The 23,052-nt window shown below is 43.2% G+C and overlaps 1 protein-coding gene across 6 annotated transcripts in view; it reads right to left on the bottom strand.

Annotated features, from left to right (window-relative positions):
- Window positions 1–23,052, bottom strand: part of ABR (ABR activator of RhoGEF and GTPase) — a 442,924-nt gene that overhangs the window by 212,027 nt on the left and 207,845 nt on the right. The window contains exon 1 of one of the 6 annotated variants that reach the window (XM_056559138.1): window positions 9,616–10,151. The exons of the other annotated variants lie outside the window; for them this stretch is intronic. Coding sequence (XP_056415113.1) covers window positions 9,616–9,783 — 168 coding nt within the window. The 5' untranslated portion in view covers window positions 9,784–10,151. Of the gene's footprint in view, window positions 1–9,615; window positions 10,152–23,052 lie in introns of those variants that run through there. 6 annotated transcript variants of the gene reach the window in all.

The following is a 23,052-nucleotide window of genomic DNA, read 5'->3' as shown; positions in this document are numbered from 1 at the left end:
CCCCTCTATGTGGGGGGTGGACACGTTCAATACCTGTTATGCAAATAGTGGAGGAATCACCATTGTGTGTTTCCCTTATGTGTCGGGTAAGACCTGAAACAGAGTAGGAACTAACGCATTGTCTGAATCGTGCAAGTGTTAAGAGACAGATCTATGAACACTTGCACCATTCAGACAATGCGTTAGTTCCTTCCCGCTATGTTTCGGGTGGTACCCGGCACATTTCTGAGAGAGGCATTCTGGATTTTATACCTCGATACTCGCTAGCCTGCAAATATGAACTACAGAAACGATCTTTCATCTATTAGAGTTATTCTTTTTGCAATAATATATGATTTTGTATGTTCAGCATGCTTATTTGCTTGTTTGTATACTTACTATCGCAGTGATGTTGTAGGTCTCAATTCAGACTGAATTTCAGTGTCTTGAAATCTATGGAGTTAACACCCTTTGTTATTAGCCACCAGCTGATTTGTCTCCCTTCCCCCATGGGAACCTGTGCTTTCAGAATGAGAGGTGGAGCTCAGTTTGGAGTTTAGTGAGCATTTGAGCCATGAATAAGAACCTATAAGGTTTGAAACGAGTTGGCATGAAGTTTGACTGCACTTTTTCACCTCAGTTTTTTTGGCCATGAACGGAGACTCCTACACAGATGTGAACGAGGTCTAAAATGTGTTTCTGCACTCACTATGTTGTCACATAAAAATCCAGGGGACATCATTTGATGTGTCCAAGTGCTATGTTGAAGAATTGTAAAATCCTTTAATATTACAAATAACAAGATTTCAATATTTCTTCAATATTGGGACATCCATTTAATAACACCAAAATTCCAAACATGTTCTGATACAGTTGAGCAATTTTCTTAAGATTGACTGTCAAGACAGGATCCTCTTGTACCATAAAGTATCACGCTGGCCCTTGACACGAGAAACTTACCTTGATCAATAACTCATGTCAATGGCCACTATATAATGGGCATACACCTTAAGCTGGCCATACACATAAGATAGTTGTCAGCTGAACACTTGTTTGACTGACAGCTATCTCTCCTAATGCCTCTATGCACATTGGCCAAGCATACAAGTGTTTTGAATGATAAGAAAGAAGAAAAGTGCTGCCAGACACCTCTGTTGGTGGATTCTCTCTCCAAGAACAAAAGAAATGGACAGATAAGATCCAGCATGGTCAATCCTTCTCATCTCCAACAACTCCAGTCACAGAAGAGTCTGGAGGGCCTCATACACAATAGATGGTTGGCCGGTCCTGCGGTATTATCACAGTCAGGTTGGCCATAGACACTAGATGGCTCTGAAGGTGGCTTGTCGTCTCCCTCCTGGCATATTGAAATCTGACTGCCCGATACTTCTCTCCCCTGACATCTGTGGATTTGGCCAACATTAAAGGGGTACTCCTCTGGAAAACATTTTTTCTTTAAATCAACTGGTGCCAGAAAGTTAAACAAATTTGTAAATTACTTCTATTAAAAAATCTTAATCCTTCCAGTATTTATCAGCTGCTATTTGCGCCACAGGAAGTTCTCTTCTTTTTGAATTTCCTTTCTGTCTGAGCACAGTGCTCTCTGCTGACACCTCTGTCCATATAAGGAACTGTCCAGAGTACAAGCAAATCCCCATAGCAAACCTATCCTGCTCTGAACAGTTCCTGATATGGACAGAGTTGTCAGCAAAGAGCACGGTGCTCAGAATGAAAAGAACTCCAGAGCACTGTGGTCAAATAGAAAGGTAATTTAAAAAGAAAATAACTTCCTGTGGAGCAAATACCAGCTGATAAGTACTGGAAGGATTAAGATTTTTAAATAGAAGTAATTTACAAATTTGTTTAATTTTCTGGCACCAGTTGATAAAAAAAAAAGTTTAACATGTATGGCTAGCTGTAGATACTTGTTGGCTTAACATGCTTGTTTGACTAACAGGCATTTCTTATTTTTAATTTTTATTTTGCTGCAATGAATAGCTGTGGACCTCTGGGAGGACTGAAGTGGCTACATGAGATATGGCAGAAAGGCTTTTCCGAAATAGCGAGTGGTAGAAATTTTCCACGAAGTGTACGTGATTTGTTAGTTTAAACAAATCTATCACACGTGTATTAGTTCTGGTGATGCTTCCGATTCTTTTATTTTGTTGTAGGCACTAGAGATGAGCGAACTTACAGTAAATTCGATTCGTCACGAACTTCTCAGCTCGGCGGTTGCTGACTTTTCCTGCATAAATTAGTTCAGCTTTCCGGTGCTCCGGTGGGCTGGAAAAGGTGGATACAGTCCTAAGAAAGAGTCTCCTAGGACTGTATCCACCTTTTCCAGCCCACGGGAGCACCTGAAAGCTGAACTCATTTATGCAGGATAAGTCATCAACTGCCGAGCCGAGAAGTTCGTGACGAATCGAATTTACTGTAAGTTCGCTCATCTCTATTCATGACGAATCGAATTTACTGTAAGTTCGCTCATCTCTAGTAGGCACCTATAGGCTGATGTATCAGATTTCCATTGGTCTAACAATCGGATCATCACAATAGATTTTTATCAATCCAATATCTACCTAATATTTTCAATGTTTTTACAATTTAACAACGCTGCATTTAATGTTTTCGCCCACAGTAGTTTATGCCTGACACTAACGGTTAACCGTGCGGCCATACTATACGATGACACATGATGTGTCAAAAATCGGGGGCATTGTTAGCTCTTGGCAAGCAGAATAATACGGGATAATGGCTCAAAAAACAATAGAAGAACAGGTGTAGTAGTGTCCTTTACATGAGCAATGACTGTGAATTACCCTGATCCCTATCTGCTCTTTATAGGATGTGTATGAACACCACAAATCACTCGTGAAAGAAAAGAGCAAAACACAAGCTGGAGGCAATGCAAATAATGTGTGTGATTAAATGCCACAATGTGCCATATTCAGCTTTATTCAATATAATCACCACATTGCCCACAGAAACCAATTCAATGTCACAAAGATCAAAGTCTCCAGCTAAACAAAAAGCAAAGTGAAGCATGTGCAAAATCCGTATCTATGGGCATGGTGGTCTTATTATAGAAAGGGGGGGGGACTGATGTCGCTTTGTATAGTAACTTGCCTTCAGTCACGTAGCCACCTCCAGATGTAGTATAATGGATGCTACACGCACAGCACAATAGCGATCCTTGATGTGAAACTATCATTTCCAGACCCCTCCCCTAATTCAAAGGAACGCCATGCAAAACACAATTTCCAGCCGGCGCTGCCAACAGCTTTTATTTTTAGGCCTCAGTTGTTGAATTTGAATTTCATGTACAAACATTCAAATGAACAGATCGAGAAGGCGCTGCGGAGGACAGAAACACTGCCATCCCGGAACACGAACTGAAACCAGGACGAGGAGGGAGGTTGAACATAAAGGATCCAGTGTTCTGTATAGTCACCGCTGTGGTTTCCTACCTGTTCCATCCAGAAGTGGAAAGTTTGGAGGCGTCATGTAAAAAGTGACAGGAGGGAGAAGAGGGGGCAAACAGAACGGCCATTGTTTGTGCACTGACTAAAGTGTTGGCAGTGCAATGAGAATATTACGGAGGGTTACACTACTTTCCACAGAAAGCCTCAAACTTTGTCAGGGCGGTGTGAAGGCAAGGCAGGTTTTGCATGGTCAGCAGCGCTTATGACAAATCTGAGCACAAAGGATTGTTCAGGAGCAAGAAAGAACATAAAAAATACTGAAAATAATATATATTACAAAGTAGGGCTGGGCGGTTTACCGGTTCATACTGAATACCGAAATTTTTATGCTGCACGATATAAATTTTTCCCCATACCGCAATACCGGTTTGGCCCCTCCCCCTCGGGAATTAATGAATTATCAGCCCAGCGCTGCGCTGTCCCCATCGGGGTTCTACTCACATATGTCACCCGCAAGCGCTGCCCTCCTCGTCCTCCTGTTTGTTGCGGCCACCGGCGCTGACACTCTATACCAGTGGTCTTCAAACTCCAGATGTTGCAAAACTACAACTCCCAGCATGCCCGGACAGCCAACGGCTGTCCGGGCATGCTGGGAGTTGTAGTTTTGCAACATCTGGAGCTCCGCTGGTTGAAGACCACTGCTCTATACTGTATCCCTATGCCCGGGCTGCAAAAGGCAAACAAAATAAACTTTGACTCACCTTCCCCGTCGGTCCGGACCAGCTTCCTAGGGAATGGAACGTCGGAAAGGCGTCAGCCTATCCCCGGCCGCAACGATGTTCCGCCTCGGCCGGTGATAGGTTGAGCGCACTGTCATTTAACAAGCCGGCTTCTTACATGACAATGGGCTCAGCCTATCACCGGCCGAGGCAGAACATCGCTGCGGCCGGTGATAGGCTGACGGCTGTCCGACGTTCAAGTCCCCAGGAAGAGCGTAAGGCCGACGTAGGAACGTGCGTTAAAGTTTATTTTTGTTTACCTTTTGCAGCCCGGGTATAGGGATACAGTATAGAGTGTCAGCACCGGCGTCCGCAACAAACAGGAGGACGAGGAGGGCAGCGGGCAGCACTTGCGGGTGACGTGAGTAGTACCCCGATGGAGACAGCGCAGTGCTGGGCTAATTAATTAATTTGGGGGGAATACCGCAATACACATATTTGGCCATACCGCCCAGCCCTATTACAAAGTAAATAAAACATGATGCGATTGATCTGCATTTACATATGTAGTGCCATTCAATTAAAAAAGTTCAAGTTCTACTTCCCCAGGCAGCGAGGGACCCCCAGCATACACTAAGAAGGTCAGGAGGTGCACACGGCCAATGTCCTTCTGAGCCGTCCTCATTCCCACTGACTCCAAACAGATGTGTCTTATACAGTAAATGGGACACGTTTTAATCCAATATGTAAGCACTAGAAATAGGAAATCAAACACTATAGGTTTCTTGGATAAAAAGGCAGAAAGAGTAGGATGTACTAGTTGCAATAGGCAAATGGCCAACTTATGTCTGCAAGTTTAGTTTTGAGGCTTACTTTTTAGTATGATGCCATTTACGAGATTTTATGCAAGTACTATAGACACAAGACTTGGATTTATTCTATATACTCTATACCATGTATATACTAGGGTACATTACTTTATAGTAACTAAACTAATGGACCTCATTCATGGAGGCACACAGTTGTATTACAGCATGCACACAACTCTATGAGGCCTTATGGCACCTCTTATGTCTCCGATAGCATATTGTTTCTTTTGTTTTTTCTTTTTTTATCCTATGAGGTTAAGACATAAAAGGAAATTGTGCAATTTTAGGTGGAACAGCATAATACAGATCTATGGGTTCTCTCAGATTTCCAGAAAAGTTTAAGAACTGTAAGGGGAGCTTATATTGGTTCCCTTGGAAGCCAGTTTTAGAACATGAGGCCCAGTTTATTGTGAAAAATATCACTGTAAGAAAAAGTGAAGTAGATGAAGCATGCATATGAGATACACCATCATGCCGATGTGTGGTCCAGCAAGTTCCCTATTATAGGCTACACAAGCGGCCATGAGAAAGGAAGTAATACGGTGACAGGTTTCACCATCCTAACATTATACTTTATTTCAAAATTACAAAATCGTGTCACATTGTCTGTAGAAGATTGGACCAACTATGAGCCTACAGAAGTCCCTTTGTTTAGATACAATTTGTACGGTCAGTCAACCTTCCATCACAGGACCACATCATCCAAACAATGACAATGTATAAAACATTTCAGTAATTCTCTGCAGAGTATTCCTGCTCCGTCCTGCCCGGGCTGCAAAATAAATGAAAATAAACCATCACTCACCTTCCTGGGTTCCCGTGGAGCGCCACTACAGCTGATCGGTCCTCCGGTCCATCTCCTTCACACTTCTGGGTGTAACGAAGCGTCACATGGCGCTCACCTTATCGCCGGCCGCCGCGATGTTCTGCCTCGGCCCATAATAGCCTGAGCGCCATGTGACGCTTCGTTACACACGGAAGTATGAAGAAGATGGACCGGAGGACCGAACAGCTGTAGTGGCGCTCCGCGGGAACCCAGGAAGGTGGGGGATGGTTTATTTTCATTTATTTTGCAGCCCGGGCAGGACAGAGCAGGAATACTCTGCACCAGAGTACTCCTTTAATATTTTACATGTAAATTACCCTTTCACATGAGAGAGAGGCTCCTGATATAGGGCAATGAACCTAAAGTGTTGTATACTACTGGATTTTCCTTAAAGGCCATAAAGTCATGGGAACGTTTGCATCCATTATCTAATTGTTACAATGCATACACAGTGAAACTCCTCCAAAATAGGAAACCTCTCCACCACCTCATTGGAAAGGCCACCACTCGTCCAGACCAGATTTTTGTGACCAATTTTTTTTGTTTTACCCTATTATATGCAAACTGGCTATATATTGGATATATTCTTTGAGAAGACCACACCTACAAAAGAAACACATTTTTAGGTACCTAAAAGTCTCCTACTGTATCTACTAGAAAAAAAGTCGTCTGAATCTTTCAGTTGTCTAATACATATGTGGGCTCCGACTCCCAATTGGGCCTGTTGGATTTCAACTGCCCTATCCTTGTGCTCTCAATGGGGGAGATTTATCAAAACCTGTGCAAAGGAAAGTTGCCCAGTTGCCCATAGCAACCAATCAGATTCATTTTGCAGAGGCCTTGTTAAAAATGAAAGAAGCGAGCTGATTGGTTGCTATGGGCAACTGGGCAACTTTTCCTCTGCACAGGTTTTGATAAATCTCCCCAAATAAGATCAGCTGACACCGAAAGAGTCTGGCAGCAGCCTAACCCTTCTATCTCCATTCAGACCACATGAACCAGAAGAATGTATGAAATGCGTACGGAGGGACTGGAAGAGATAGCTGTAAGCTGTAACTATTTTATGTATATTAAGTTCCATAAAGAATGAATAAAGCAATGACCACGCATGAACTGCACCCTCATTAATTTGGGGGTTCTCATGATCAGTTGGGGCCCCTCACCAATCACTGGTGTAACTTTAGGAGATGGTGATATCCCATTAAGTCATACGTCTCCATCTGTCACAGAGATAAAAGCTGTCCTGAAAGCTCTTGCTTAGAATGTCTATGTGGTATAAGTACATGGCAGCACCATCCCATGTGTGTCCCTAGACCTCTTTTGTGGAAAACAGGATTCTAGATTTTCATAATCTAAAAACAACACAAAGAAATTGCATTATCAAGCACTTTTGATCCTCCATGACCACAGACCACACTCAGTCCGCTAGTATGGAATAAAGAGCGCTGAAGGTAACAGATTGTCATTTACTACAACATCAGAATTCCTATAACTTTAGATTGGTGTCACTATTATTTTGCTTTGCAAACTGTTTAATAGGATGGTGGGTGTTTAATAGACTGTCTTCATATGACAAACCTTGTGTATTATACAGTGAAGCAATCAATGCTGACTTATTAAGACTCCAGTTATGACATGAGCTAAATTGACCGGAAAATGGAAGTCACATGGTGTGTACAGGAAGGAGAACAGGGGACGTCATACTGAAGTGGCAGAAAATAACAAAACAAGAAGGAGTTCATTCCAACAACCCATCTGTAAAGCCAGGGCTGGATGGAGAGCATTTTATTATGACAGGCAGGGTTAATAATGCATTCATTTAGGCAGAATACTACATCTATGTATGAAAGTACCTCCAGCCATAAGATCTATGAAGTGCAGACAGTATGTTTAATAGGATATTCTGATACATGGGGCTTTATAGCAGCAAAACATCCCACTTCTAAAACAGGAAAAGTATTACTTATCCAACTTTAGCAAGTCACACAAATGGGCATTAGACAGCACACTTAAGGCCCCTTTCCCACTACCATTATTCCCCGACAATAACGGCCGTCAAACTCTCTTTTTTTTGCAGTTTGACGGTCATTATTTTCGGGCAATAACAGGTCCCGATGGACCCCATTATAGTTAATGGGGTCCGTCATGCGCCATTATTTTCAGAGAGCATAGCGGGAGAAAAGACAGTGCAAGCAGTACTTTTTCTCCCGCTATTCAAGATCCGATAATAACGGGCTTAAATGGGCACTGTCATGATGGGCTGCGACAGACAATTTTAAATGTCCCACACAATGTAGTAGCCCGAGGCTTACCTGGAGACTGACGCAATCAGGTATTGTAATAAAGTCCCATATACTTGTATGGGACCACCGGCATTCTAACTCCCGATTAAATCAGTCTCGGAGCGAGTCTCTGGCTACGAGATTGCGCTGGATGTTTAAACAAAGGCTGTTGTGGCTCATTGGGACAGGTACACTTTGAGAACTAAGGCCATGTTTAAAGGAAGTCTACCACCATTTTTGACTTTATTAAACCGCTGGTATTGCTGAAAAGAAGACGTTATCTGCTGCATCGTTGTCTGGGAAAATATTTTTTTAATGAATGTGCAAATGAGCTTTTTGGTGCACTGAGGGTGTTACTTTATCCCTAGGTGAACCGTTATGTCTGCCCCTACCCCTCACATCTCCTTCTATAGCCTCGATTGATCATAAAGACTGACATGGCCCTCAGCAGTGATGTAAAAAAAGGGGCCATTGATAAATCTCGTCATGCCAAAGGCTGTCTGGGCATGATAGGATTTTTGCAACAGCTGGAGACACAATGTTTGAAAAACACTGGCCTATCCTATGGGCCCACACTGCACCTATGCATCTTCTAGGGAAAAATAAGGTGCTCATAGAAGCTCTATAGGTCCTTAATAACCCATATTTCCAGCTTTTTCTTCAGGTACCATGTGTACAACCCATACTATGGGCCCATACTGTTTTTGTTAGGCACAAGGTGGCTCCAACATATTGCAATGTGTGGCTTGGGATCAATTTCTTGATCAGACATTTATACATAAGCATGAATAAAAAACAGAAACTGATTTAGAGGGGAAAAAAAAAAGAGTATGAGCTTAAAATGGTATCTTGAGTATAGTGACGTTTCCTGGCTGATAACGTGTCGATGGTTTACTTATCTTGGCATCGTACACATGAACTCCACCCATTGTCGAGATTACATGATCTAATTCCACTTTGCTTGCATGCACAGTCACAGCAAGGCCGGGCTCCAGAACGCTAACATCTCCCTCCTCCTCCTCCTCCTCACCTGGCTATGGCTGAAATAAACTCTTAAGAAGGTGTGACTGCTTACACTGCCCGAAGGTGTCAGTTCCAGTGAGGCCTAGTTAAATCACCTTTAGGGACACCAAGCAAAGCACAGCACAGGTGCATATATGATCCATTATTGTGCACTGATATTCTAGATAATCCAGAGAACCTAGAGACAACATAGACTGTCATCGCAAACACTGCACAAAGTAAACTTCACACTGCAGAGAACATCTGATCTGTGCTATTAAGTCAATCAAAAGAATGCGACAACTGCACTTCCAACCTACGCAAACATTTGTACATTGAACGGTAATAGGCCTGTCATCACAAACTAGTTAGAACTGTAAAAAAAAAGTATATAAAAAGTTACGAATAAAACATTTCTAGATTCATTGCAGAGACACTTCTCACAAATGGTGCACTTGTTGTCTCAGGTGAAGCTATCTTTACCCATTTCTGCAAGCTTACTGGTCTAAAACATACCTTAGGGATTTCTGGGAATGGGGTTGGCCCATCAGGTGTCGTAGGAGTCTGGCATTCCCCATCTTCTAAATAAAAGATGTCTTCGTCCTCAAGAACACTATCGAGGAACTTTATTGCCTCTTCTTCCTCCTCCATTCTTGGTACGGTAGCTGGCGGATTGTTCTCCATAAAGTTCTATGCCCAATATCTCCAAGCCGACAAGACAAGCAGGTACATGTCATCCTTGTCTGCTGCACATCTTCCTTACCGATGCTAAACCTTTGAGGACCACACAGGCTGAATCCCACCATTAAACAACCATGGTCCTTGTGAAAGCTAAAGGGACCTGTTCTCCATCATCTTAGGTCTGTTCTTTTTTTATTCTCCAACTGCTGTTGAAATTTTACTTCTACCACTCAGTAAGATGAAAGGAGGGGGAGGCGGGGAATTTCTGCCACTTCCTCAAACACTCTTCCTTCTTTCTTATCCTCCTTGGGTTAACCCTCCGTTCTCACTGCCCCTCCACACAGGCTCTTAGGAGATCTCGGCTGTCTTGCTCATTGAACTTTCCCTGCTGTGTTTGAACTGGCTTCTCAGCTCACAGGAAACGCTGTCTGTTGGGCAGGCCTTTACAGGCGGGGCTGCTACTGCTGTTTCTTCACCAGCCTCGCTGTAACCCCTGACTTCCCACAGACATTACAAGAGAGAAAAAGATGTAAAAACGGGCAACACTGCTCTACTTAAGTGATGCATGTACCGAATGGGGCAAGTACAGTCAGGCAATAAAGATAGCTTACCTGATATCCCAAGGTTTGCATCAAGCAATACATATAGACTAAACTATTTAGGCGATTACAGTAATTTACACAAATTATTAAAAAAGTATGGAAATTTACATTTCTTAACTCTTTTGTTGCCAAGACAATTTTCACAATTGACAAATAGAAATAAAAGTGGAAACATGTCCACATACTTGTATATCATTATAAAGTGCTGGGTAATGGCATTTTAATAATGTGCCAAAGTGTCTACATTCAGACAAAAAAATATATATCATCTTGCAATTATCTAAAATGATGAAAAACTCATATTCCTGGCTAAAAGTGTGAACCAAGCAGAGTTCATACACACCACTAAGGCTAGGTTGATACTGAGTTTAGTGCTTCCGTCATATGTATCCTGCTCTAAATGGGATGCTCACTTATACTGTGGCAGAGAGCAATGAATGTCATTTATTTCAATGGCCCGGAATAAGTGACTCTGTTTGGCCCGTATATGCCATATTCAATGTACTCAAAAGCGTAGTTTGCTGTGTTGTTCAGTCCAGTTATTATAGCAGATACAGCCCGAACAGGGTCACTAGGATCTGCTATATTACTCCTCCAGCAGGAATATTTTGGAAACTCAAGGTTGCTACTGAAAGGACTTATTTGGCAGATTCCGACAAAAGATTGAACATGTTCAATCTTCTACAGGAATCCAATACAGTGGTCCCTCAACATACGATGGTAATCCGTTCCAAATGAACCATCGTTTGTTGAAACCATCGTATGTTGAGGGATCCGTGCAATGGAAAGAATAGGAAGTTATACTCACCTGTCCCCGCCGCTCCAGACCGCCACCGCTGCCCTGGATGTCACCCTCCATCGCTATCGCCGCGTCCCCGGGGTGTCCCTGATGCTCGGGAAGTCTCTGCTTCCCCAGGATCCTCGCTCTCCATCACCGCCATCACGTCACTACACATGCCGCTCCTATTGGATGACGGGACGGCGTGCGCGGCGACGTGATGACGACGAAGGAGCGTGCTGGCGATGCAGGGGATCCCGAAGAGGACGCTCCGGAGCCCCGAGGACAGGTAAGAGACTTCACCGGAGCACCGTAAACGGCTATCCGGCAGCAGCTGAAGCTGTCTGCGCTGCTGGATAGCCATTTATACAATGGCCCTGACATACAAAATCATCGTATGTTGATGCTGCCTTCAACATGCGATGTCCTCTGAGAGGCCATCGCATGTTGAAATTATCGTATGTCAGGGCCATCGTAGGTCGGGGGGTCACTGTACCTTTTTGCCGAAACTCCACTGTGTGCTCGCAGGAATTCCCATTGTAGCTCAATGGGACTGTGATGGAAAGAGAAATTTGTAAAGCTTTGCAATTCCTTAATGTAAATATGCCCTATATAAAGTTCCCATGGTTGGGAAAATCAGCAGCATTTATGCACTATTTCCGTACAAAATCATGCAGATTTAATGTGCATTTGCCAGTAAATTATGTAAATATTTTCCAAATGTATTCAAAATCTGCTGCGGATCTGCAGCAACTGTGAATTTATCATAGCGACATATCAAAAGTTTTAAAGAGGTTATCCAGGGATAGAAACAGAGCTAATTTCTTCCCAAAACAGCACCATCTCTGTGGTATTGCAGCACAGTTTCATTTAAGCGGTAATCCACCCCTAAACATTTTATACCCTATCTAAAGGATTAAAAATAAGATGTTTGATCATGGGGGGTCTGGCCGCTGGGACCCCCTGCGATCTCGGGTCGGCATTGCGGCGTTCAGAACACGGAAGCTTAAAGCTTCAATGTTCGTGATCTCACACCACGTGCCCTCCATTCATGTCTATAGGAAGGGGCAAAACAGCTATTACATAGCTGTCACGTCTACTTCCACAGACCTGAATGGAGGGGGCCTGACAGCTGTGGTCGCCCGTCATCCAGCACGTAGTGGAGCTCATTCCGTGCACTGGATCATTGCGGTTCCGTGCCGGCGATTGCAAAGGGGCAGGGGGGGGGGGGGGGGGTTCGCGCGGGTCCCAGTGGTGACCTAAAGGTTAGGGGATAAGATGTTTAGGGGTGGAGAACCCCTTTAAGGTGAATGGCGCCAAACTGTAATACCAAACACAACCTGAGGACAGGGGTTGTGTTGTTTTGTGAAAGAAAATAGCTGTGTTTCCATCCCTGGATAAACCCCTCTTAATCAGTGGGGGTCCAGGTACTGAGTATCCCACCAACTGCTAGAACCAAATGGGATTGGCATTGCGATCCTTTTTTTTTGCTTAGGTCTGCTCGGGAACACAGAGCAAGCAGTATACAGATTTGCAGAAAGACATTCACTGAATCCATAGACCACTCACCCTGACAAATGGATGCAGCGCTCAGACAATGCTTCCCTCATTTTGTTCTATTGACTGTGGGGGTCTCAACACCAGGACCCCCCTCGCTATGACATGTCAGTGGTTTCTTAAAGCGATAGGTACCCTATAAACCCGCACTACAGCTTAATTTATGTGTGGGTCATGTCCTGCCGGGTTTGGATGAGTTTTCTTAAATCCCATCCACATTGTTGTTAATGGAATACACAATGGTTTTCTGCAAGCAAATCCACTTATGAAAATCTGCAGCATATCTGAACATGCCTTCACACGAAGAAAATTCCCTGCATTCCCCCTGGGATCACTTCATGCAGTACATGAGAGAGTAATAGGATCTGAGCTCCCTCCTTGATGTCACTAGCCGATCCGAACCCCAATCGCTCCCCCCCTCCCTACGGACACATGGAGCTTATCCGCAGAGTATTTCACGCTGTGGATGCAAAGATAGCAGTCACAAGAGCGTGCTCTCTGCTGCACTGCATAGTTCTGTGTGTCTGCTCGTAACAGATGCATAGTAGGAAATCCACCGCTACGGACAAACAGAGCTACTCAGCTGCAGCAGGGAGCTCATTCTTCTGACTGCTGTCGGCACATCCGCAGTGTGAAATGCGCTACAGATGTCCTGTGTGGCCCTAGCCTAAGGGTGTATTCACACATACAGTATACTGCGTACATTTGAGGCAAGGATTTGAAGCTGTATTCAGTAAATTCCTTTACATTGCAATCTGCAGCTTCATATCCTGCACAGGGTACTGTACATGTGAAAACACGCTAATGGGGTCATTATCCAGACATAAAAAATATTCGCTAATTTCTTCTAAAAAAAACAAAACAAAACAGCACCACACCTGGCCTCAGGCTGTGTGTGGTATTACAGCTTGGCTCTATTCATTTCAATGGAACTGAGCATTAATACAACACACAATCAGGAAAGGCGTGGTAGCATTGGAAAGCTAATATTCTGGGCTTTAATATGATACTAAGATCTAAGCTCCAGCCCTTATATTCTAGCCAGGATAAGTATTCGGAGGCAACACATCCTACATATGTCCTTGGCAGGGGGAGGGTTAATGGAATCATTCCTAATTGCAGGGGGAGCGATCCAAAAATAAAACAGGGTAGCTATGGGGATACAAATCCCTGATCTGATAGATACTGAGACTGAGAAAGTAAAGCTGCAGGCGGAAAATTAGTTTGTATTCACACGGTGCTGTCAAACCGCAATTTTTTATTAATTTATTTACTTTTTGCAATATTTCAGTGAATTTAGTTTTTGCAAAAATAAACTATGTGACCATTGTGTGAATGAATGTAATAGTTTACTGCAGTGTTTACCAACCAGTGTGCCTCCAGCTGCTGCAAAACTACAACTCCCAGCATGTCCGGACAGCCAAAGGCTGTCCGGACATGTTAGGAGTTGTAGTTTTGCAACAGCTGGAGGCTCCCTGGTTGGGAAATACTGGTCTATAGTCTGCAGATGAGATGTTGGGTTCATAGATAGCCAGCAAGCATGCTTGAGGGAAATAATGTGCTTTTTACTCTATTTTTAATGTTTGAGTGATTCCATTCATATCTACTGAGTAGGGGTTAAAGGGGTATTCCAGGAAAAAACTTTTTTTTATATATATATATATCAACTGGCTCCAGAAAGTTAAACAGATTTGTAAATTAAAAGGCAATGAAGGAATAGAATGAATCGGCAACTCACCAGTCTTCTCTTCTGAAAAGGTTCCTTTATTCAAAACATACTCACAGCATGAAATGCAAATAGGGAGAGGGATCGGTGCAGGGGGGGTAAAATGTAGTAGGCGACAGATTCTGTTTCACTCGTTATACGAGCTTCATCCGGCCATGTCTACCTGGAACTCTATGCTGCTTCTTATACAGGTGAGTGGCCAATCAGAAAAATCATTCTGGACCGCCCATCTGATCTGACGTACCTGGTGATGCTACATAGGGCATCGCCATTGGCTATAAATCGCCATTTTAAAAGTGCGTCAGTAGAAGTTTAAAATGGCGATTTATAGCCAATGGCGATGCCCTATGTAGCATCACCAGGTACGTCAGATCAGATGGGCGGTCCAGAATGATTTTTCTGATTGGCCACTCACCTGTATAAGAAGCAGCATAGAGTTCCAGGTAGACATGGCCAGATGAAGCTCGTATAACGAGTGAAACAGAATCTGTCGCCTACTACATTTTACCCCCCCTGCACCGATCCCTCTCCCTATTTGCATTTCATGCTGTGAGTATGTTTTGAATAAAGGAACCTTTTCAGAAGAGAAGACTGGTGAGTTGCCGATTCATTCTATTCCTTCATTGCCTTTTGAAGACATGAACTTTTTGCCAAGTATCAGAGCACCACCACATCTCTAACTATACTTCTCCGTACAAGCGTCATACACTACTGCCCGCCAGAGCCTATAATAGCAGTGCCGAATATCACTTCTTTGCTTTAGATTTGTAAATTACTTCTATTAAAAAATCTTAATCCTTTCAGTAATGAGCTTCTGAAGTTAAGGTTGTTCTTTTCTGTCTAAGTGCTCTCTGATGACACCTGTCTCGGGAACCGCCCAGTTTCGAAGAGGTTTGCTATGGGGATTTGCTTCTAAACTGGGCGGTTCCCGTTACAGGTGTCATCAGAGAGCACTTAGACAGAAAAGAACAACCTTAACTTCAGAAGCTCATAAGTACTGAAAGGATTAAGATTTTTTACTAGAAGTAATTTACAAATCTGTTTAACTTTCTGGAGCCAGTTGATATATAAAAAAAAGTTTTTTCCTGGATAACCCCTTTAAAGATTATACCGTCATTTTATGTAATGAAATCAATGCAAAATATCTGGAAACTATAGTTTTCGGCAGGTGTACCTAAATGGGTTTCATGAGAATAGAAAATGATAGATGCATCGATTCAGGAACAGCGCCACTTCGCCCATGGACCACGCCTAATATGGCAGCTGCATAGGCAAGAGCGATGTGGTTTCAGCTGTTGCTGTTGTATTTTTCTCCTTTTTATGCATAAGAGTCAATTCACTATAAATCCACTCCATCACACTTTACTGTCACATACAGGACACGGCTTCACATCCTAAGGTGCTTACCTTGTATGCTGCAGCCAGCAAGGAGCATTATATTCATTACACCAATTCAGAGTCTGTGACAATGTACAGACGACGCGTTTTAATCCCAATCCATGACTATTATCCTGCAGAACTGTTGTGGATTTTCACAGCAAATTTCACTCCCTTGTATTGCAAAATATATAGTGATAACACTTTATTTGTTGTTGTCCTTAGTGGGATTTGAACCCAAGTCCCCAGCACTGCAAGTCAGCAGTGCTAACCACTGAGCCACCATGCTGCCCTTGAATAATAATAATAACACTATTTGTTGTTGCCCTTAGTGGGATTTGAACCCAAGTCCCCAGCACTGCAAGTCAGCAGTGCTAACCACTGAACCACCATGCTGCCCTTGAATAATAATAATAACACTATTTGTTGTTGCCCTTAGTGGGATTTGAACCCAAGTCCCCAGCACTGCAAGTCAGCAGTGCTAACCACTGAGCCACCATGCTGCCCTTGAATAATAATAATAACACTATTTGTTGTTGCCCTTAGTGGGATTTGAACCCAAGTCCCCAGCACTGCAAGTCAGCAGTGCTAACCACTGAACCACCATGCTGCCCTAAGGGCAGCATGGTGGCTCAGTGGTTAGCACTGCTGACTTGCAGTGCTGGGGACTTATGTTCAAATCCCACTAAGGACAACAAAAAATAAAAAATATATAGTGGGAAAACTCCATCACATCTGAACCCATCCCACCACGCGTGAATGCTTTACCACAACAGTTAGAGCATTTCTTTTGCATTCAGATGTATAACCCAATAAGAATATTTATGTGAGTAATGCAGAACTATTAAATGCCAGGTATATAACTCTGACTTAAAGGGGAACTCCAGTATTTAAAGGGGTACTCCGCCCCTAGACATCTCAACCCCCATCCAAAGGATAGGGGATAAGATGTCCGATTGCGGGGGTCCCGCCGCTTGGGACCCCAGCGATTTCTGTGCAGCAGAATGTGGAGGAAGGGGTTGTGATGTAATGGCCACTCCCCCTCAATGCAAGTGTATGGGAGGGGGCGTGGCCACGGCCCCTCCCATAGACTTGCATTGAGTGGGCTTGGCATGATGTCACGACCCCCGCCACCTGCTACAAGCGTTTGGAACAAAATGTTCCGAACGCTTGGGCAGCAGAGAGTACCCCATTAACTTATCCCCTATCCACCCCCTCCATGCATCTTTATGGGAGAGCTGGAGATACAGTGCTCGTGTGTATATCTTTAGAGATGCATGGAGGGGGCATGCCGACCACCGCGCCGTGTGGTGGTCTCTAAGTTGCTTAGTTTTTGTCATCAGGCACGAAGCGGAGATCGCTCCGTGCATCGAATTATGGGGTGCCGCGCCGGAGATCAGACATGTTATGCCCTATCCTTTGAATAGGGGAAAATGGGCAGAGTGCCCCTTTAACTATAGTAAACGATGCACTAAATAAACAAAAAATCCTGGAGTGCTTCTTTAAAGGGGTACTCCGGTGGAAAACATTTTTTCTTTAAATCAACTGGTGCCAGAAAGTTAAACAGATTTGTAAATGACTTCTATTAAAAAAATCTTTACCCTTCCAGTACTTTTTAGAAGCTGTATGCAACAGAGGACATTCTTTTCTTTTTAAATTAATTTTTTGTCTTGTCTACAGTGCTCTCTGCTGACACCTGATGCCTATATCAGGAACTGTCCAGAGCAGGAGAAAATCCCCATAGCAAACCTATGCTGCTCTGGACAGTTCAGTCAGCAGAGAGCACTGTGGACAAGACAAAAAAAAGACAAAAAAGAAATTCAAAAAGAAAAGAATTTCCTCTGTAGCATACAGCTGCTAAAAGGGACTGGAAGGGTACAGAATTTTTAATAGAAGTAATTTACAAATCTGTTTAACTTTCTGGCATCAGTTCATATATATATATATATATAAAAAAAAAAAAAAAGTTTTCCACAGGAGTACCCCTTTAAGTCTCTGGAGGCTAGCATCTGGCTTTTACCATTGAGTCCCTGTGTTTGGGAACTTACAAGTCATATTAAGATTGCACTGGAAATTTTAATTAAAAATGTTAGGGTGTGTTCGCACATTCAGGTTTTTTGATGCAGTTTGTGAAGCCAAAGCCAGGAATGGAGTCATAAATTGGAGGGCAAATATATAAAGGAAATACTGAGAGTTCTCCTCTCCTTTGGCTTAAAAAACTGCATCAGAAAACCTGAATGTGAGAACAAGCCTTGAAATATAAAACATTTTTGGTTATTTAAGGTCCGATGCTTCCTGAGGTAGACGAACCACTGTACAGCATAAAACTACATGAACGTTCCGAAATGCTCTTCACACCTACAGAAAATGTGTTGGGCCACAAAGGCATGAAATACATATAAGACTGCTAGAAATAGATTGGTGACAAGATTCTTCGTTTTTACAGAAACCACCAAATGGTGTGCACACAATGCCATGGGCACCCCCCATACACCAGAGTATAGTGTGCCACTGCGAGGCCCCATACCACAAGGCATATGAGCGGGAAGCCTTTGGTCTCAACACTGATGCGCACTTCTGGGACCTGCACCTATCAGACATTTAAAGGGGTACTCCAGCGCTAAGACATCTTATCCCCTGTCCAAAGGAAAGGGGATAAGATGCCTGATCGCAGGGGTCCCGCCGCTGGGGACCCCCGTGATCTTGCACGCAGCACCCCATTAGAATCGAAGCGTTGTGATGTCATGGCTCCGCCCCCGTGTGACATCACGCTCTGCCCCCTCAATGCAAGCCTATGGGAGGGGGCGTGGCAGATGTCACGCCCCCTCCCATAGGCTTGCATTGAGGGGGCAGAGCATGATGTCACATGGGGGCGGAGCCGTGAATTCACAACACTCCGTCCCCGTGATCGCCAGTAAGAAGACCTGGAGCGAACACGCTCCGGGGACTGATTCTAACGGGGTGCTGCGTGCAAGATCATGGGGGTCCCCAGCAGCGGGACCCCTGCGATTAGGCATCTTATCCCCTATCCTTTGGACAGGGGATAAGATGTCTTAGCGCCGGAGTACCCCTTTAAAGGGGTACTACGGTGGAAGACTATTTTTTTCTAATCCACTGATACCAGAAAGTTAAACAGATTTGTAAATTGATTTTACATAAAAATCTTAATTCTTCCAGTACTTATCAGCTGCTGTATACTACAGGGGAAGTTGTGAAGTTCTTTTCTGTCTCACACCTCTGTGGTCAGACTGGAAAGAACTATACAACTTCCTCTAGAGCAGTGTTTCTCAAGCGCGTTCCTCACGGTCATGTTTTAGGATTTCCTTAGTCATTCACAGGTGATATGACTGTGGTGATGCCTGATTCACTGACCATAATAATATCCCCTGTGAAAGACTAAGGAAATCCAGAAAACATGACCTGTTGGGGGGTTTTGAGAAACACTGCTCTAGAGTCTATGGGAAGGGGGCTTTTTTCGTTTTTGAACAGGCCTCTGAAAAATGGAAGACGCGATCTGATTGGTTGCTATGGGCAACTCAGCAACTTTTCCTTTTGATTTTGATAAATCTCCCCCTTTAATCCTTCCAGTACTTATCAGCTGCTGTATGTTCTAGAGCAGTATTTCTCAAGCGCGGCCCTCAAGACCCCCCAACAGGTCATGTTTTCTGGATTTCCTTAGTCTTTCACAGGGGATGTTATTATGGTCATTATTATGGTTCCTCTGGACAGGTTTTGATAATTTTCCATCTAAGATTTTTAAACAGAAGTAATTTACAAATCTTAAAAAATTTGTTTTCCACCGAAGTACCCCTTTAAGGCAAATCAAGTAGATATGGCATAAATGTTCAGTTGGCACAGCCCTTAAAGGGGTTATCCAGGAAAAAAAATGTTTTTATATATCAACTGGCTCCAGAAAATTAAACAGATTTGTAAATAACTTCTATTTAAAATCTTAATCCTTCCAGTATTTATTAGCGGCTGTATACTACAGAGGAAATTCTTTTCTTTTTGGATTTCTTTTCTCTCTAACCACAGTGCTCTCTGCTGTCCATTTTAAGAGCTGTCCAGAGCAGGAGAAAATCCCCATAGCAAACATATGCTGCTCTGGACAGTTCCTAAAATGGACAGAGGTGTCAGCAGAGAGCACTGTGGTCCTGACAGAAAAGAAATCCAAAAAGAAAAGAATTTCCTCTGTAGTATACAGCAGCTGATAAGTACTGCAAGGATTTAGAATTTTTAATAGAAGCAAATTACAAATCTGTTTAACTTTCTGGCACCATTTGATTTAAAAAAAAAAAAAAAAAAGTTTTCCACCGGAGTACCCCTTTAATAAAGGAGCAAAAAGATGTTCAGCCAAAAGTCTTGTCTAAAACCATTGTAAATGGACCACTTGGTATTATCTCTGCAAACTGATCTTCTTAACCACAATGTAAAGCCATTAAGATATCCTGTTATCATGGCTGCCAGGACACGGGATCCCAGTTACACAACATTTCACTGTACAGGCTAATGTAGGCTTGGATCTTGTATACAGTAATGTATTCTAACAGTATGATGTATTTTTATTATTGTGTCTGATTCCTGTTACTGGAGCCTCTTGTGTCATTTATTGCTGTATCCCCCCCCGGCAATGATTTCTATGTAATAGCAGGCATTATATATGGAAACTTTAGATAAGAATCCACTATTTATAGATGCTGAAAGGCTATGACGCAGCGGTATTGATCTTTCTACAATACTTCAATCCATTCTTCACCTAGATACTGCAAAAAACATAAGATAAGGGATAGGGTGGGAGAGGCGACGGGTGTGGGTATAGAGGGGTACAACATGTACAGGGTACGAGAAGCAGCCAAGTGTCAATGCAATATATAAGTAAGTATATCTCCTGAAGCTAGTCCACTGGTCTTAGGCTGGGTTCACACCACGCTTTTGCAATACAGTTCCGGTATACGTTTTCAATGTGAAAACCGTACGGAACCGTATTGAAAACCGTATACAGTGGTACCCTCAAGTTACAATATTAAAGGGGTTGTGCGCTGCCCTGCCTTTCGGAGCTCCGTTCACAGCGTCCGGAAGTTCATTACTCCGAATGCTATGTGCGGGCCTCCGTGTTCCTGGCCGTCGGCCGTGACGTCTCGCCCGTCCCCTCGTGACGTCTCGCCCGCCCCCTCAACGAAAGTCTATGGGAAGGGGGCGCGACCACTGTCACGCCCCCTTCCCATAGACTTTGGAAGAGGGGGCGGACTTGACGTCACGCGGGGGCGGGCGAGACGTCACGAGGGGGCGGGCGAGACGTCACGAGGGGGCGGACGAGACGTCACGCCCGGCGGCCACGAACACGGAAGCCTGCAAACAGCATTAGGAGTAATGAACTTCCGGACGCTGTGAGCGGAGCTCCGAAAGGCAGGGCAGCGCACAACCCCTTTAATTGGTTCCAGGACGACCATTGTATGTTGAAACCATCGTATGTTGAGACCAGAACTCTATGGAAACCTGGTAATTGGTTCTGAAGCCACAAAAATATCATCCAAAGATAAGAAAAAGTGAGGATTAAATAAAAATAAGTAGATAACTAATACAGATAAAGCAAGATCATACATATAAAAGTAAGAAATAACTGCTGGGAGCTGTAAATCACTGTCTATGTCAGTGTTTCCCATCCAGGGTGCCTCCAGCTGTTGCAAAACTACAACTCCCAGCATGCCTGGACAGCCAAAGGCTGTCCAGGCATGCTGGGAATTGTAGTTTTGCAACAGCTGGAGGCACCCTGGTTGGGAAAGACTGGTCTATATAGAGGACAGGAGCTTCTTCAGGGTCCTGTACAGTACACGCAAAATGTAACCGCCCTTACCTGGTGTCCAAAGGAGCAGCTAACCGTGGCACAGGTAAAGAGTAGTACAGAACATGTAGTACCTCCCTGTATTGTAGGGAGGCGCTACCAGTCAGTCAGTGCATGCACTTCAGTAGTACAGGTGTAAATGTCTATTCTAATTGGTCAGTTCTTCCGGCCATTGACACGTTTCGCAGATCTGGACTGTCTGTAGCATTGTATGTCGGGTCTGGTTTCAAGTTACAATGGTCCAGAAAAGACCATTGTATTTTGAAACTATTGTATGTTGAGGCCATTGTAAGTTGAGAGATCACTGTACATTGACTCCATTGAAAACCATATGCCAAAAGATGCATCCGGTTGTGTCAGTTTTGCATCCTGTACGGTTTTGTCAATTTTTTGACCCAAAACGTAGCCTACCACTGTTTTTGGGCCTGGCGAAAAACCACATAGAAATGTATACGTTTTTTTTTTTTTTTTTTTTTTTTTTTTTTTAACATGGGAGTCAATGGGAACCGTACAGAACCGTATGTGCGTACGGTTCCATCCGGTTTTCACCATAGGGTTTTTGACTTTGCACAATTTTTTTTCTTGAAATTTCAATCAAACAAGTAAAACTTTATTCATAATGGAGTAAAAAGTTAAAAACGTATACTTTTTTTCTTAGAAAACTGATACAACTGTTCATCATTTTTTAAAATAGTTTACGGGTTTAAATTTGTATGCATGTTTTGATACAGTTTTGTCAGGTTTTGAGGAATCCGTTTTTTGTCAAAAACCTGATACAGGGACTGTATTGCAAAAACGTGATGTGAACCCAGCCTAACACATTTCACTAAACTATCACACTACAAATATAAGCAAATAATATACATTAGGGGGAACATTTATCATTGAGTTTACCCCTATTTCTTTTATTTTCTATTTACTTCTATTTATTTTTTTGTGCAAAAATTTGCGCAGTGCATTTCATTACGTCTTTTTTTGTGCGTCTTTTTTGATAGAATATTTTCTGATGTTCTCTACGTGCTCGTGTACAGTAAAAAGAAAAAATACTAATTTACCATTGCACATTTTTTGTTTAGATATTAAAACATTGCGCAAAGGCAAGAGATTTTGCGCAAATAGAGAACACTGAGGAGTTCACTGACGGTAGAAACACGAAGGAATGTCTGTGCAAAATTTAACAACCGTGCGTAAGCTTGTTGATATATTTTGCTCATAGACATGCAAAACATAGAAAGCACCGACAGGGTTTAAATGATTTCTACCTCACATCGACATTGATAAATCTCCCCCTAGATACTTACCTTATATATAGAGACTGAGCAGATCAGTCTTGAAAGTGTTACAGAATGAATGGAGCGATGGTCACGAAGAAGCACCATTCATTCAGGAT

This window comes from Hyla sarda, chromosome 2 (genome assembly GCF_029499605.1).
Source record: "Hyla sarda isolate aHylSar1 chromosome 2, aHylSar1.hap1, whole genome shotgun sequence".
Classification (NCBI taxonomy): domain Eukaryota; kingdom Metazoa; phylum Chordata; class Amphibia; order Anura; family Hylidae; genus Hyla; species Hyla sarda.
Note: the sequence above shows the minus strand (reverse complement) of the source record. Positions and strands in the feature narration are given on the sequence as shown.